Source organism: Raphanus sativus, chromosome 3 (genome assembly GCF_000801105.2).
Source record: "Raphanus sativus cultivar WK10039 chromosome 3, ASM80110v3, whole genome shotgun sequence".
Taxonomy (NCBI): Eukaryota; Viridiplantae; Streptophyta; class Magnoliopsida; order Brassicales; family Brassicaceae; genus Raphanus; species Raphanus sativus.
The window spans coordinates 24,539,169-24,556,567 of NC_079513.1; the positions used below are offsets into that span (position 1 = coordinate 24,539,169).

Genomic DNA, 17,399 nt, shown 5'->3' on the forward strand with positions numbered 1-17,399 from the left:
TTTCAATTTTATTAAACTAGACGACTTACGTGTAAGTCGTCTTAGGTTAGTTTTGTAGTTGAAAATAAAACTTCATAATTTAATTTTACCAGACGACATAATATAAAGTCGTCCCGTCAGAAGACTTAATTTAAAGTCGTCCGGGAAAGCAAAGTCGTCCAGAATTTTTCCCAATTAAGTCGTCAAACCTTGCTTATCCCGGACGACCTTAAATTAAGTCGTCTAGCTGGACGACTTTTAGTTAAGTCGTCTGGAGAAAGTTAAATTTCAAGTTTTATTTTTTCAATTACAAAAACTAACCTGGGACGACTTACGTGTAAGTCGTCTTAGTTTGAATAAAATATTGAAATTTTTACTTTCCAGAGACGACTGATTTATAAGTCGTCCAGAAATAGTCAAAGATCTGACACGATTCGGTCAAATGCAAAACTAGCCCGTTTTTCGTAGACGACTTATATATAAGTCGTCTGAATTTTTTTTTTTAACAAACAAAGCCGGACGACTTAGAATTAAGTCGTCCCTTTTAATTTTCAATTGCAAAAGTGACCTCTTTAGACGACTTACCTTTAAGTCTTCTGGACGACTTAAATCTAAGTCGTCTGCGATAATGTTTGTTGAACTTCTTCATTTCTCTATGTTTACTAATGTTTTTATTTTGAATATTTGCAGATGATTTTTAGTTACATGCAGTGTATGGAGAATGGTTGTTGAGAGATTTCCGTTGGGATTTTGTGGTTATGATCTCAAAGGAGCAAGATTGTTTTTATTGAATGAAGATTCAACACATGCTGAACTTGTTGCAATGGCTCAAGAAGATTATAACCTGGACATGAGATCAGTGACTGTGGAGATTAGCTACTCATTACCAGCAGAAATGTGATGGACTCCAAGCAGTCCTCCCATTCATGTTACAAGTGATAGACAAGTTCGAAACTGCTCGAGATACTCAAAACGCATAGAGTATGTCTTTGTGTATCAAGCCGCAGCAAGGTGGAACGGTTTCAGAGAAAAGAGAGAAGCTGGTTGATAATGATGAAGCTGGTGAATGGGAAGAAAGTGGTGATAATGAGAAGCTGGTAATGGGAAGAAGATGTTGGTGATAATGAGACTATTATTTTTAAGACGACCTTATTTGTAAGTCGTCCAGTGTATTTTATTTTTAGACTACCTTATTTTTTTTAGACGACCTTATTTGTAAGTCGTCCAGCTGGAAAAACCTTCCAGACGACTTATTTGTAAGTCGTCCAGCTGGAAAACCTTCCAGACGACTTATTTGTAAGTCGTCCAGCTGGAAAACCTTCCAGACGACTTATTTGTAAGTCGTCCAGCTGGAAAACCTTCCAGACGACTTATTTGTAAGTTAGAAAATCTATACAAGTTAGAAAATCAAATAAATCATACATGCCCACAAACATACAAATAGATTTGTGTAAACAAATAGTTCAAATATACAAATAGATTTGTGTATACAAATAGTTCAAATATACAAATTGATTTGTGTATCTATACAAGTTAAAAAATCTATACAAGTTAAAAAATCTATACAAGTTAAAAAATCTATACAAATTGATTTGTGTATCTAATCATACATGCCTACAAACATACCACCATCCTCATTATCTTTCAGATGCTGATCAACAAGCTCCGTCCATATAGCCAAAGCCATAGTATCCCTCATAGTCTTCGCATTGGACCTAGCAAAGTCTTTAGGGCTAAAGGGGACCCCAAGAGCATGACATTCAATGTACTTTGCAGCGTACACGCCACAATCACCATTGTTGGCCGTGGGTACATCTTTGAGGAGTCTCTCATAAGTGTATCGCTCCAACCCATGCATCTGGTCTCCGCACTCCACAATCAGATAAGGGACCATCTCGAGAAAAGGCTCCATTATCTCATCCCATCTTTCTGGTATGGTAGTTGAAGGTATGCTGTCCCAGACGACTATGTGCCTCTTAGGGATCGATATCCAAATAGCCACCCAATGTTTGTTGTCCAAGTTCAGTGGCGCATAGATATCATCAATGTCCTCCCCCCACTTCTTGTTTGATTGGCAAAATGAAGGCATTGATCCGTCATACAAACTCGCCGCCCCACTAGGTAGCATTTTTCCTAAACCATTGTGATCAGACGACGATGTTTTGAAGACCAGATACTGTTCTCTCCAAGACTGGGTAAAGTTGTGATCCAGGAAGCACATTCGCTCGCTCCGGAAACATTGTGGGTTCTCCTTATACCTCTGCCTCAGCACATTCATCCAAGCATCTATATGCTGCATATAAAATAATACAAGTTAGAACCTTCCAGACGACTTACAAATAAGTCGTCTGGAAGGTTTTCCAGCTGGACGACTTACAAATAAGTCGTCTGGAAGGTTTTCCAGCTCGAAAACCTTCCAGACGACTTATTTGTAAGTCGTCCAGCTGGAAAACCTTCCAGACGACTTATATATTTACAAATCTATACAAAGACAAGTTACCAGACGACTTATTTGTAAGTCTTCTGGAAGGTTTTCCAGCTGGACGACTTACAAATAAGTCGTCCAGCTGGAAACCTTCCAGACGACTTATATATTTACAAATCTATACAAAGACAAGTTACCAGACGACTTAAAGATAAGCAGAAGACTTACTACGTCTTCCAGCCATGCTTTGGATGTCCGGAGTTTTTGATACCACCAAGTTGGTGATGTACGTGGTTTGTCCTCTTCCTTAGTGAAATAATCACTGCAAACAAAAAAAGCAATCAGTTTTGGTAGACTAAATCAAGCTATTATGGGTAAAGCAATCACTTACGGATCAGTTTTCAACCAATCAGCGAGCTCCTTCATCTTAGGTCTGTTTAGTGTGGGAAATGGATTATACTTTCCCACTCTAAGGAGTTTCCTTCTCTCTGCCGTATAAGGAGATATCTGCGTGGGAGCAGGTTTCTTCGTTCGTTCACTCCTTGCACGCACAGAAGCAGTGGGAGCTGTTTGGTCCAATACAACCAGGCTCGGTTCTGAAGCTGAAGCTGGATCGGTGGAAGCGAAGCTCGGTTGTTGATCGTTGGAAGCGAAGCTCGGTTGGTCAGTGGAAGTGAGAGGAACAATCTCTTTGGAGGTGACACCATCTGCTTTATCCTCCGGCAAGATCTTATATACCGAGATCGCCTCATCTGCTGTATCCTCCGGCAACAATCTCTGCAATAAAAGAGAACAAGTTAACCCTGGACGACTTAAATAAAAGTTGGGAGAGGATTGGTTCCAGCTGGAGTTCAGACGACTTATATATTTACAAATCTATACAAAACCAGACGACTTAAAGATTTGATATTAACCTCTTTGGGCAGAGGAGAAGGCTGTTTCTTTTGTGGAGAAGGCTTTTTCGTTTGAGGAGCAGGCTGTTTCGTCTGAGGAGCAGGCTGTTTAGTTTGAGGAGCAGGCTGTTTCGTTTGAGGAGCAGGCTGTTTAGTTTGAGGAGCAGGCTGTTTAGTTTGAGGAGCAGGCTGTTTCGCCTTTTGAGGAGTAGGCTTTGCCTTTTGAGGAGCAGGCTGTCTGGTGGGAGGAGTAGGATGATTGGTTTGAAGTGGAGGCTGATCCTTTTGAGGAGTAGTCTGTTTGTTACTAGCCCCGGTTTCTGGGGCTTGTGGGGGTAGGGTGTTTTTTACTAACCCCGGTTTCTGGGGCTTGAGGGGTAGCCTGATTGGTGACACCAACCTTCTTCTCCACAGCTTCCAATCTATCGGAGATCTTCCTAATCTCCCTGATGCACTTCTTAAACCCCTCTTTCATCATGTCACCTAAGTCCTTGAACATGTTTTCTAACTCCTCTCTGGTCACCCAACTAGCCTCTTCTCTAGCCTCTTCTGTAGCCTCTTCTGTAGCCTCTGTAGGAGCCTCTTCTCTAGCCTCTTTAGGAGCCTCTTTAGGAGCCTCTTTACGAGCTTTCTTCCGAGGTCTCTGATTGTCTTCCTCCACCTCCTCCACAACCATCTCTTTGGCTCTTTTCGATGGAGTCACAAACTTGGGTTTTGTACCAGTGACTTCCCAGCAATCCATGGTCCACTTCCACGGTCTCCGATCATACATCACTTTAATGATGTTCTCCGCGGGCACGTCATCAACCTCAGAGTCCCATTTTGGCCACATTTCACTAATGTCCTTCTCAACAAAGTTGATCACGCGGGTCTGCAGTAAATAGAAGAAGAATCGAGTTAGATATTTGAAACAAAATACTAAATAGACGACTTAATTATAAGTCGTCAACTAAGTCGTCCAGCTGGACGACCTTCCAGACGACTTATTATAAGTCGTCTACTAAGTCGTCCAGCTGGACGACCTTCCAGACGACTTATAATAAGTCGTCTACTAAGTCGTCCAGCTGGAAGACCTTCCAGACGACTTATAATAAGTCGTCTACTAAGTCGTCCAGCTGGAAGACCTTCCAGACGACTTATAATAAGTCGTCTACTAAGTCGTCCAGCTGGAAGACCTTCCAGACGACTTATAATAAGTCGTCTACTAAGTCGTCCAGCTGGAAGACCTTCCAGACGACTTATAATAAGTCGTCTACTAAGTCGTCCAGCTGGAAGACCTTCCGGACGACTTAATTAAGTGAAGATGGAAAGGTACCTGACTCAAGATAGCAGCTTTCATGAATCTGCGGCCTCTGCTGCCGTCGTAAGCCAGAATCGGTGGAGACGGACTGTTTGCTCTGGGTAGACCAATACTAGCACCCAATCCCGGAATAGCTTCGTACGCCCAGACCTGAAGAACTTGTATAAAGCCATCCACGGTGTAACAGCCAGTAATATCTTTGTTCCACAAAGAGTCCATCAGCACCTTAAACGCGACTCTCCCCCATGGATAATTCTCAAACCTTTCTAAATCCATCACTAGCCTTGCGAGAGTAGCTCGTGTAGCGCTTGAGAACTTTTTCCCTTCAATGAATCCAGTGAAGATGGAAAGGTACGCGAGTCGCTTGCGATCTTCCCTGGACCAATCCCCGCATCTCTTCAGTGCTGCTATTATCTGATCAGTACTTGGCCCAGCTTCCCGATGAACTCCCATCATCTCCCAGAAAGAAACCATCTGTGGGGTAACTTCACATTCTGGTGTCTCAAGGTCCTCGATGTAGTCGCAGTTTAGACCAGTGATGTTTTCAAACTCTAACAGTGAAAACCTCGCAGGTTCTGGACCAACGAGACACCACATCTCGTACTTCTTCTTAATGTCCAGCTTTAAACCGAGCAAGTGGTGAACCAGCCTTGAAGCCCAACCAAATCCCTGCTCCTTGAACTTGATGAAAACTCCCAATCTCGACTCCTTGAGCTCTTCAAATTCAGCATCAGTGAGAGCTTCCCTAAGAGCAGTATGCAACTTCGTGTTATCCGTATGATACGAAATGCTATTGTGGGGTTCTGGCTCTTCCCCTAATGTGTATAACCTACGGGGGAGTTCTGGAATATCCATCCTTTTTGTCTGCAAAATAATCAAAGACAACAATAGAAGTCAGAACACAAGCTAAATCAATCACGCCTTAATTGTTACTCCAGACGACTTAGTAGACGACTTAAATATAAGTCGTCTAGAAAGTCGTCCAACTGGACGACTTAGTTGACGACTTATATTTAAGTCGTCTGGAAAGTCTTCCAAATGGACGTACTAAGTCGTCCAGGTTGAAGACTTTCCAGACGACTTACTTACAAGTCTTCCAGTAGAAAAATTTCAAGCGGACCTGATTAGTCGCAGAAGGAGTTCGAGTACTCGTCATTGTGGTTATAGATCTGAAAAAATAAACGTGAAACGGTGAGAATGAGTAAATTGAAAGAGACAACGTTTTATGTTCATCTTTTCCACGAGTTGATGACTTACCGGCGTTAGGGTTTACAGAGAAACGGCGCTACGGTTTACAGAGAAGAAGCGGCGGCGCTAGGGTTTAGAAGAAGCGGCGGCGCTAGGGTTTAGAAGAAACGGCGGTGCTAGCTAGTGTTTAGAGTAAGCGGCGGTGAGAACGTTGGTGAGCACGGTGGCGAGGGCGACGGTTTGTTCGGAAATAGTGGAAGCGGGGCGCTAGGGTTTAGAGGAATCGGCGGCGCTAGGGTTAGAAGAAGCTGCGGCGACAACGGTGAGAATGAAGTGAGATAGATAGCCGACGTTGAGAACGATGGTTGTTCGGAAATAGTGGGAATTCGAATCGCCTTTGATATCGCCGGTGAGAGAGAACTGTTAGGGTTTCTGTTCGCGGAAAATGAAAAAAAAAAAAAAAAATCACCTTATATATTGGGTAAATAATCCGGTTAGCTTTAAAAGTACATTGGTAAACTTTAAGGTTTGGTCCGGTTTAGACGACTTATTCTGGCTGATAATGTACATCAGACGACCTAATATTTAGTCGTCTGGGAACAGAAGACTAAATATTAAGTCGTCCAATACCCTAAAATGAACCCCTAAACTAAAATGACTAAATTAACTTACTAACCACGTTATAAAATCAAATTATACTTCAATAGTGTTACTATACACAGAAACGAACACGCCTAGGTAATTTTAAAAATTTCAAAAACGGTTTTAATGCTTTCCAAAATCTAACCCTAAGAAACACATACAATACTACAACATATGTTGATGAAACATAAACTAAAGAATATCATGACTCACTACTTTCACTCATCTGGGCTGAAAACAATTGAAATTTGTTATATATTAATTTATATCTCTTAAGACATATGTTAATTACATAATTCCAATTTTTCACTTATCAAAATATTTTTTACAAAATTTTTAAATTATGTTTAAGAATAACTGTCCAGACGACTTAACTTAAAGTCGTCTGGACGACTTATTTTCAAGTCGTCTGTTTACAGACGACTTGCGAGGGGTAGAAACGTAAAAAAAAATCCGTTTTTTTGTTTGTTCACAAGGAGATAGTTGTAATTTCAATAGCCTTTTAAGTTACTTTTGCCTTTGATCCAAGTTGGGGTACTCTTTTGGGTTTGACTCCAAGTTTTGAGTCACAATTGGTAATTCTCCCAACTTTAAAATCTCAAACTTCATCTAATTTGAAACAAAATTATCTTTTTAAAACATTTCTACTATGAAAGAGAGAGAGTATATATGAAAGAAAGTCAAAAGCCTTAAACAAATTTAAGGAGAAAAAAGAAGTTGTAAGGTTTAGTTGCTGTTGACAAAAGTTAAGGCAAAAGGAGGGAGACATGAAACAGTGATTGTGCAGTTAAAGACCAAACAAGTCATGACCAAACACATGTCCAAAGACCAAAAACACTATCATGCTACTTCACTAAAAGTCCATCTCACATTAACACTGTTCTTTAAAATAAACATGCCTAATCTGACGCTAAATCTCCTATTGTTAATCTTAATATTTTGCCCATTATATATATATATATTCACTAATGCCAAATTTACAATTGTCATGAAAGTTGATAATAATCGAGCATATACGCACACAGATCGAAATTAGATATGTCTGAGTTTCTGTGGCTTATTTTATAGTTCCGATCGATAGATATTTTATCTTTTCTTTTCTTTTCTTTTTTTTGCTTCAAAAGATAGTTTATCTTAGTTATTTACTTCTAGTGAAATATCCTTTTTGTGTAATTCATTTGATTTCATTATCACACAACATCTCCTTTATATACCTAATGAGTGTGTTGGAAGAAGCATGGACAAAAAGTGGTATTTAAGACAACTCGCAATAACATGCTAATCAAAACCACAACTAACAAAATTAGAAAAAAAAAACTAAAAGAGAGAAAAATAAAACTTCATGGTAATGTAATTATGGTGCATGATACAAGAAGCAGAACATATATAACAAAATCGATGACATATTGTTAACAACAAAAACCAAACGACCATGGAATAACGTAAATACTAATTATATTATTATAAAATATAAAGAACACAAATATTCCTTTTTCAAAAGAAAAATAACACGAATATTGAAATGAATGTTCTAATAGAGTGTGAAGAAGCCTGAAGTGTGTGCAGCATCTCCAAAAGCAGCGACCGAAGAAGAAGAGAAATCTTGCGGCTCCATTATCTCATTATCTTCCATTGACATTGAAGTAGCAGCGCCATAGTTAGTTATCATGGCAGAGAGATCACACGAACCAAACTCATGATGATGATGATGATGATTCATATCACCATCTTCAAAGTAACTATTATTAAACCATCCGTATGAGTCAGAGGCCTTGCTTGACGGAGTTGTGAAACCAGCTCCGATTTGACTTTGTGTAGTGGTGGTTTCTGGAGGTGGTTTAAGGCAATGGTTTGGGACAATGCAGTCCAAGTACCCCGAGTTATTACTGGAGTTACTTCCATCAAACGAGAAGAAGTTGTTTTCTTCGTCTAGTGAAGAAGATAACGAGCCGTTAGAAGACGAGTTCTGAGGACTAGTACTAAACACAGAGTTTTGATGACGAACGGGCGTTTTGAAAGAAGCGACGGGTATATGTTTAGGTTGCTGATGGTGATGATAGTTTTGATAATGAGGATGGTGATCAATGACAAACTGGGGAGAAGAGTTTGGTAAGAGAGATTGGTTGTTGTTGTAAGGAGAGACGATGAGAGAGTGGAGATTAGGGTTTGTGAGGATGGTGTGAACATCAGTTGGAGTGTAGACGAAGTTAGTCCGACCTTGAGTGCCTCTCATCGAAAGAGCTGCTCTATCGTAGGCAAGAGCGGCTTCATGAGCAGTGTCGAAAGTGCCAAGCCAGTGACGTTCTTTGGTGGTTGGATCTCTTATCTCAGCTGCGTAACGACCCCATGGACGTCTCCTGACTCCTAGGAACCTCCCTGGCTCTGCTTGCTTTGATCTCCGGCCTCTTCTCTCTCCGGTTGTGGTGGTGGCTGTGTTGGTTGTGTTTTGGTGCGCTATAGCAAACCCCATTTGATTTGGGGATGTCTCATAGGGCTTAATATGATCTAGGGTTTTGGAAGTTGACATGATGATGAAGAAATGGGGTTTTTGAAAGGAGCCTTCTTTTAGGGTTTTGGTTGAAGATGTGTTATGATGAATAAGTTCTTTTTTTTGCTTTGGTTCTGCCTAAAGATGATGAGTGTTGTTTGGGAATGGAAGTGGAGTGATGTTAAATAGAGAGTCATTGAACCTGATAGAGAGACTTCACTTTTGATTCAACTGCTTTTAGACTACCTTTTTTTTTCCGAAGATATTTTATTTAGGCGTCAGCGACAGAGATAAATTAACGTTGGGACATTGGTTGGTTTTTTCTAAGATTTTTTTTTTTTTTAAACCGACTTAAACAGCTTGATTGCCTGGTTTTATTAATGAGATCTCCTTATTAATATGTTTTCTTGCCATTATAGTTCTCCGGTCAGAGTCTTTAACTTTTTAATTTGTACATACAGTATATAAATGTGTATTACATACGGTTGGCTACTTAAAGCATGATTAATCCAGATTCTTAGAGTGAGTTTTTTAGCGGAAGTTAAAAAACAGTTTTTTAACTTCCGCTAAGAACTCCATCCTAAAAATTTGGGTTAATCATGGTCTTAGGAAAGCCTAAGAAGAAGGTCAAAAATCATTGGAACTAATGCAAAATCTGGAATGTCACAGTGACCAATCTTGGTTTAGAGTAAATCATAAGAATATATATATAAATTAAATATTTGTTAAAAAACACTTTCTGATGTATATATTACATCATGCTATTTGAAATTGAATATTTCATTTCACTAGAATGAAGCTAATTATTTAACTCAAATAAGCTGCTTAGTGGTCACGTGCAATGTGCATAATAACCCTACGTATAAATCATAACCTGAAGGTCAAGGGCCTACATAAAAAATAAGATGAAAATCAACAATATAAATAGTATATATATTTGAGGTGATACCCATTGCTAATTACATATGTTTTGTAAGAAATTAACTGTACTAAGAACTAAGGTGCCATGAAAGCCCTTGCTCAAAAAAAAAAAAAAAACTAAGGTGCCATGAATCCCTAACAAAGTTCATCAACAAATTGAAGTATATTTAGAATTCAGTAAGCTATCTTTCTCCCAATACGTTTTATATGAAAAATAAAAATTATTACAACGGACAAGCAAGCGACATTCTAGTGTTTTCCTTTCATATTTTAATGTGGTTTAGTTTGGTTAATCAAATATAAGTACTAATGTAATTAACTTACCTGCAGATGCCCCTGGTCAAGTCACATGGTGACCGCATTTTAAGCGGAAATAGAAATGAGAATATATAGATTTTTTTGTCATCTTGTAATGATTTATTCAATGGGAGTGGTTAAATGTGGTTTTTAATTTAATATCTCAGTGGACATTTTTGTATCAATGTCCTTGTATGCAAACAAACACAAGTGAACAACAATCTTATTCTCTTTGTGTTTGTAATTTTCTAGGATTATATAGGTATACATGAGCTTGAGAAGTTATTCGTCATATGTGATTGCATACAGAAATTAATGTCTTACCGACAACATGAAATCAAGAAAAAAATTCATGGTCAACTACAACACGACTTTAACTTTGAGTTCAAAAATGTTAATAATTCAAAATTTACTATTAGCCCTAACATCGAACTTCGGTTTAAGACCAAATACTTTAATTAAACTTAATTATCAAGTGAGCGAGAACACTTGCGTTTGATACGTTGTTGGATTGATAATACGTTTATTGTTTTTGTTAGCATATTGAAAAGAACTAGATCATCATTACCTAGGATATGGTTTCTATTAACTACAAACGGGCAGGTAAAAGAAGTAGAGTGTTGCTAAATTTTACTTCTTACCAAGATTTCATTTTTGATGTAATACTTTTAGCTGAAAAGGTGTCGTAGGCCATAAGATTAGCCAAACTCTCCTCCTTTTCTCTCCTTTTATGTTACATAAGCCTGGTAAACTTTTTTTTTTTTTTTGAAACACATATTTAATTAAAAGGGGGAAGTTAGTTGAGGCCATTAACAGGCTCCTCAACCACCAGAGTTACAAAAGAGTTAAGGACACTCTTTGCCAAGCAATCGGCCTCCCTGTTTTCATCCCGAGGGATCCAAACAAAAGAAACAAAGCTAAAATCACAAGAGAATTGCAGTATATCAGCGACAATACTATGCAGCTCGGCCACTTTAACCTTCGAACCAATACACTTTACCAGCGAAGACGAATCAGATTCAAACTGGACAGAGGTAAGGTGTAGTCGTCTGCAGGTGAGAACCGCTTCTCGAAGAGCCAGTGCCTCCGCCATTAAAGGTGAGGAGACAAACTCCAGACGCTTGTTAAATTCCCTGTTGACCGGAGAAGATGATACAATCCAGCCTAGACCTGCATCACCGGAAGAGGAGCTCCATGCCGCATCTGTTCTAACCAGTACCGCGTCTTGCTGGATCTCCCGAACCACACGAAGTCGCGTTTTTGAAGCAGAGTGCTCTGGTAAATGGTTGTCGTTCCACTCTCGAGCCCACGTTATCGCTGATGAGAGCGTTTCTTCTGGAGATGGTGAGAAACCTTCAAACACAAATCTGTTTCTTGCTTTCCATATCGCCCAGAGGATCCACAGAAACAGAGAGTCAGAGTTCACTCCCGAAGGAGGTAGACAAGATTGTGAGGCAACTGAGGGCCAAGACACCATTAAATCTAATATTCCGCTGTAGTCCATGTTCGTAGCAAAGGGGGCGAGACGCCATACCTTCTGTGCGTACTGACATTGGAACAATAGATGAAGAATAGATTCATTGGATCCACACCTTTTACACTTAGGATCCGCATCAATGTGGCGCTCTACCAGCCTTTCTCCAACAGGTACAGCTCGTTTAAGTAACTTCCACGCAAAATGCTTGACTTTGGGGGAGCAGTTTTTGTTCCACACTTGTTTCTTCCATTCAAAAGCAGGCCCGACTCTTAAGTTGTCCTCTTCTGCGGCTGTGACAGCATAATAGCCAGATTTAACAGAGTAATCGCCAGATTTTGTTCCTATCCAGATCATCTTGTCCGGAATCCCGGATAAACTTGGCTTGATGCAGAGGATTTGTGTCTCGTACTCAGGGAGAAGCTGTTGGATTCGGTCTCTATCCCAAAGAGTTGTGCCCGGGAGAAACAGGTCTGATACTCGGAGGTTGGCGCTTGCTTCAGTTGGTGGTCCCATTGGCCGTTCTTGTCTGTTTAAGCTCAACCAGGGATCTAGCCAGATATTGATAGTCTCACCCGAGCCTACTATCCATCCTAGATTCTTTAAAAGGAGCTCGCGACCTATCAAAATGCTCCTCCACCCGTGAGAAATAGAGGAGGATTCGGCTGCGAGAAGAAAGTCAGAGTCCGCATAGTACTTCCCTTTGAGAACTTTACCGAGTAAGCAGTCCGGGTAGTTAATCAACCTCCAACTTGTCTTAGCTAGGAGTGCATCATTGTAGGATTCAAAATCTCTCATACCCAGACCCCCAATCGCTTTTGGTTTAGCTAGAGAGTCCCACGAGACCCAAGCCATTTTCCTAACCCCGTCAGTATTGTCCCACCAGTACCGAGTGATGACTGATTGGATACGTTTAACAAGCGAGACCGGGAGTTTGAAGTAGGTCATGGAGTAGGAAGGGATAGCGGACAGCACACTCTGTAGCATGACGAGCTTGCCGGCCGAGGAGAGAAATTTATTAGTCCAGCCCTTGGCTTTCTGTTGGATCCGAGTGACTATTGTGGCAAAGAGATCGCGCTTTCGCCGCCCAAAGTGTTCCGGGAGGCCCAGATACTTCCCGACACCGCCCTCTTTTTGTATCTGTAAGGCATCCTTTATGGTATTCTTTGCTGTAGCCTGCATTTTCCGAGAAAAGGTGATGGCCGATTTATCCTTGTTGATGGATTGACCCGAGGCTTCCTCATAGCTGGCCAGAATGGACACGAGAGCCTTGCAGTTATCCTCGTTTGCGTTGAGGAAGAACATTGTATCGTCCGCGAAAAGTAAGTGATTAATTCGTGGGCAGCCGCGAGCGACCTTAATGCCTTGAATTAATCCTTCCTCTTGGGCTCTGATACATAATCCCGAGAGAACTTCACTACACATTATGAATATGTAGGGAGAGAGGGGGTCGCCTTGGCGAATCCCTCGGCTCGGTACTACCTCCCCTCTAGGCAAGCCGTTAATGAGGAAGGAGTATGTAACAGATGAGATACACTGTATAACTAGGCTGATAAAGCTTCGGTGGAATCCCAACCGAGCTAGCACTAGGGCAATAAAGTCCCATTCAAGGCGATCATAAGCCTTGCTCATGTCCGTCTTCACCGCCATGGCACACCGTTGTTCAGCCTGCGATGTCTTGAGGTAATGGAGAACCTCATGCGTGATCAGGATATTATCTCCAATTGCTCTTCCCGGGACAAAGGCGGATTGGTTCTCCGAGATAAGCTTCTCCATCAGCGGCTGGAGCCTTCGGGTGATGATCTTGGAATAAATCTTGTAATACACATTACACAAGGCTATGGGCCGGTAATCTGACACTTTCTGCGGATTTGTGATCTTCGGGATTAGACGGATGTGTGTGTCATTTGTCCCGTCTGGAAGTGGAGACCCACACCAAAATTCCTGAATCTCCTTGCTAATATCCGGTCCAATGCTATTCCAGTGCGTGTGGAAGAAGCCCGCGGAGAAGCCATCCGGCCCGGGTGCTTTATCTGCATGGATAGAGAAAGCTGCTTCTTTGATCTCTTCAGCAAGTGGTACCGAAGTAAGAGAGATGTTATCCTCCTCCGTCACAATAGGGTGTAGAGCTCTATTCACCGTTTGCGTCCGCTCTCCTGGACTGGTCGTGAAGAGTTTGTCAAAATAGTTTCCGATCACTGTGACAATCTCCTCCTCCTTGTGTACCATCTGACCATCTTCCTTCTCAATGACAGAAAAAGCGTTGATTCGTTTCCGGGTCTTGGTAATGGCATGGAAATATCCAGTGTTGCGATCTCCTAATTTTAACCACAAGAGGCGACTTCGCTGCTTCCAATACTCTTCTTCCGCTAAGTAGGCGGCATTCAACTGATTTGAGATCTCTTGGACTAGTCCAGTATCTTCTACAGGACTGGAGAGAGCAGCATTTAGTTCCCTTTTCTTTTGTCCTATTAGCTTTTCACTGTTTCGTTGCTGCGTCCTGTTCCACGCCGAGATGGCACTACGAGTGGTGGCTAGCTTCTCTGTAACCGAAGCTGAGGAGCTATCCCTCCACACGTCTGATATCATTTGTTTAGCTTCCTCATTTTTCCATAGACGGCGATCGTACCGGAAGATCCCTCTCCTTCGCTTGCCACCTTTGTCGAAGAAGGATATTAAAGGTTTGTGATCAGAGCCTTCATAACCGAGGTATTGGCATCTAGCCGATGGAAAGATCTCAGCCCATCGTGTATTGGCTGCTGCCCTGTCCAGTCGACAGCGGACAACATAATCACCTTAATTCCCTCTCCAAGACAGTGGGTCGCCTGTGTGTTGTAGGTCAAACAAGTCTCCCTCCGAGAAAAAGGTGCGCATATCCATGTAGGAGCTCTCTGGTCGAACTATGCCGCCATCCTTTTCATCAGAACAGAGGATATCGTTAAGGTCCCCCGTAAGGAACCATGGCTCATCACGGGTAGCTGCAAGACCGAGAAGATGGTTCCAAAGATCTCGTCGTTGGTTCTTATCTGTGCTTCCATACACAAAAGAAGAATAGAATCTTTTTCCTTCAAATTCAATAACCGTGTCTATTACATTTGGGTTTGATTCTAGAATCTGAAGGTTAAGATCCTCTCTCCAAAATAATCCTAAACCTCCTGCGCCATGCCCTGTAGGAGAAACGAGATGATTGCAGTCATAACGGAGTTGATCGAGCTTCTTGAGGACTGTAGTATCGGGGTTTTTAGTTTCCATTAGGAAGAGAATATCGGGATCAAACTTTTTCGATATGTCTCTCAATCTCCGAACTGTCCGGGGATTCCCCAAACCCCGACAGTTCCAACTTGCAATTGCTAAGGAACGAGGTTGGACCGGACCCGAAAATCCGCTCTCTGTCTCGTCGAAGCTGGGATTAAGTTGCAGAGAGGAACATTATCAGAGTTAGATCCCTCAGCATCGTGTGGAATCCCATCGCGAAGTGCTTTTTTGCGTCCTTTGGCAGCCTTAGGAGCCTTTGATGTAGCGCTCGTATTATTTGCCGTCATATTCTTCTCAACAGGGAGCTTTTTGCGGCAACTAGGTGCCTTTGCCTGTTGTAGAGCCCTCTTGCGGAGACTAGTTCCCGGCATTGCCAGTGGGCTAGACTGGACCTTCTTCTTCCCAGGTGGTCTTCCTGGCTTCCTCTTTTGAACCTGAGAGCTCAGCTCTGGATCATTCTCAGTTGTAACTTCATCTAGGAGTGGACCTAGTCTGTCCATTATCGGTACTCTAGGTAGAAATGCAGAGTTTTCTTGTGGAGGTCCCAATCGGTTTGTAGCAGGGATGCGCTCCTGAGAGCCAGTAGTGAGAGGGGAAGTTCCTAGTCGTTGAATAGCAGGAGCTCTATTTTGGGAGCCTGAACTAGGTGAAGCTATTCCCAGTCTTTGCGAGGCTGGTGTACGACCTATAGAGCCTGAATTGGTAGGAACCCCTGTCATTGTCCGCTTCTCTGTGTTTCGGGAGATATTGGCGCGCACCAAAATGGCTGCAGCTTCTTCTAACTGATCTTGCTCTAAGTTCTGTCTGGGAGCAGGTGGAGCCATTCTTTCTCTCTCTTCGGGATGCCTCTGTTGAGAGACGATATATCTAGTTCCCAAATCCACATCGGTTGCCTGAAGAGGGGTCCTAGAGTGGTCATTTCTCAAGGAGTGTGGCTTTGGTGAGCTCGCTGAGTGGGAGTCCCCACTGAAATGTGATCTCTCTCTGCGAGGAGGGGAGCGTCGATAATTATGATAATCATCATATCTGCGAGATGAGATTCTAGCACTATCTTCTCTTGGAGTTTCCTCCCTATCATATCTCTCTCTAGAGTGTCGGTCGTGGTGGACGTGACGTCTCTGATCTCTGATGGGAGCGAGATCTGAGCGATGAGAGCTGTCTTTACGACGATACGGTTCATATCTGTTGTTCCTACGAGGAGAGAGTCTGTTAGGGCCTCCTGATCGTAATTGGTTTGGGGGAGGAAGGCAGTCTTTGTTGGTAACAGAAGCTTTACTTTTAAGAGAGTCCTCTTGAGTTGCTAGTAGTGCTTTCTTCTCATGCTTTGCCTCCAAGCAATCACGGACTTCATGGTCCAGGCGGCAACATTTTGCGCAATGGCGTTCCAACTTCTCATAGTGTAGAGTTGCAGCGACTTCATCGCCGTTAGAGTACTCAACAATAGAAGATTTTATTATGGGAAGTCTCCCATTGACATGTACTCTCATACGAAGAGTTTGTTGAGTGATCTCTGCGGCTTCGAACGTACCGATATCCTTCCCTATTTGTTGCGCTACCTCTTCAGACCAGAGGTGGATGGGGATTCCTTGGATTTTGATCCAGAAAGGAATCATCGAGGGAAAGTCAGGAGAGGTTGTCGGTTCCCAGCGCTGAAGGATAACCATCCATCGAGCATAGTGATATGGGCGTTTCTCTAGAACCGTTTGGAGGTCTGATTCCAGTTCAAACTGAAATTGAAACATCCCTAGACCCAAGTCTGACCCGACCGGAGGAATGTCACATTTCCAGTGATCTGTGAAGAAAGGTATCAAGGACCAGACTTTCTGGGTCGAAGGGTTTGTTACTCTTCCGGTAATAGTGAGTGAGTGATTACGGAGAGCTGCAGGGTTGTCCGGTTCGGAGACCCGAACACGTCCAACACGAGGAGCAGGGCGATGGTCAAGCACGATTGTTTTGCCTTTCTCAGCGGAGGAGAGTCTACGCTGCATCTTGTGGTCTTCGAGATATCGTTGGAGGAGGTTTGGAGGTCGCGGGCGGTGAGCTTGATGCCAAGGTTTAAGCCTCTGTTTAGAGTAAATCTGTGAAGATGTGAGGTTCCTGTAATCACAGGAGAAGGTAGATAAGGTTGAAGCTGCTATGGACTAGCGGTAACTTCCAAGAAACCAATTTTCATCAGTTGAAGTTGCGAGGAAGACATGTTGCAGTGTCGAGGTGGCTTCCGGTGAATCCGCCGGTGAAGACAGACGGTGGAGACGGTCCCTCCGACCCGGGTCGGGGGAAGAACCCGGGGGTAAGGAAGCAGAACACACTCGAGACCGGTGGATAATTCTATTTGCGGAGAATAATTTGAAAAAAGGGGATCAACTTTTGCAGAACAGAGCCCAAAAAGTGTAAAGGGCCACCGGTTACTAGGATGTTTCAAGGTCGGGAGCAGGGGAGGACCTTTCTAGAGAAAAGTGCCTGAGAGAGAAACAGTATTGAGACCAATGTCTTTTAACCGAATGGGTTACGGTACAAAAGTGTGATGAGCTCCTTAT

General features: G+C 42.3%; 1 protein-coding gene across 1 annotated transcript; it reads right to left on the reverse strand.

The window, feature by feature from the left end:
• Window positions 1–7,958: 7,958 nt before the first annotated feature.
• Window positions 7,959–9,004, reverse strand: LOC108829361 (ethylene-responsive transcription factor ERF086-like). The gene has a single exon (XM_018603021.2). It carries the CDS (start codon window positions 8,952–8,954, stop codon window positions 7,959–7,961), a length of 996 nt encoding a protein of 331 aa, XP_018458523.2. The 5' UTR covers window positions 8,955–9,004.
• Window positions 9,005–17,399: the final 8,395 nt, after the last annotated feature.

What these genes read in the sequence shown, in the direction of transcription:
- LOC108829361 (XM_018603021.2), bottom strand. Translation starts at nt 8,954, where the DNA reads ATGTCAACTTCCAAAACCCTAGATCATATTAAGCCCTATGAGACATCC.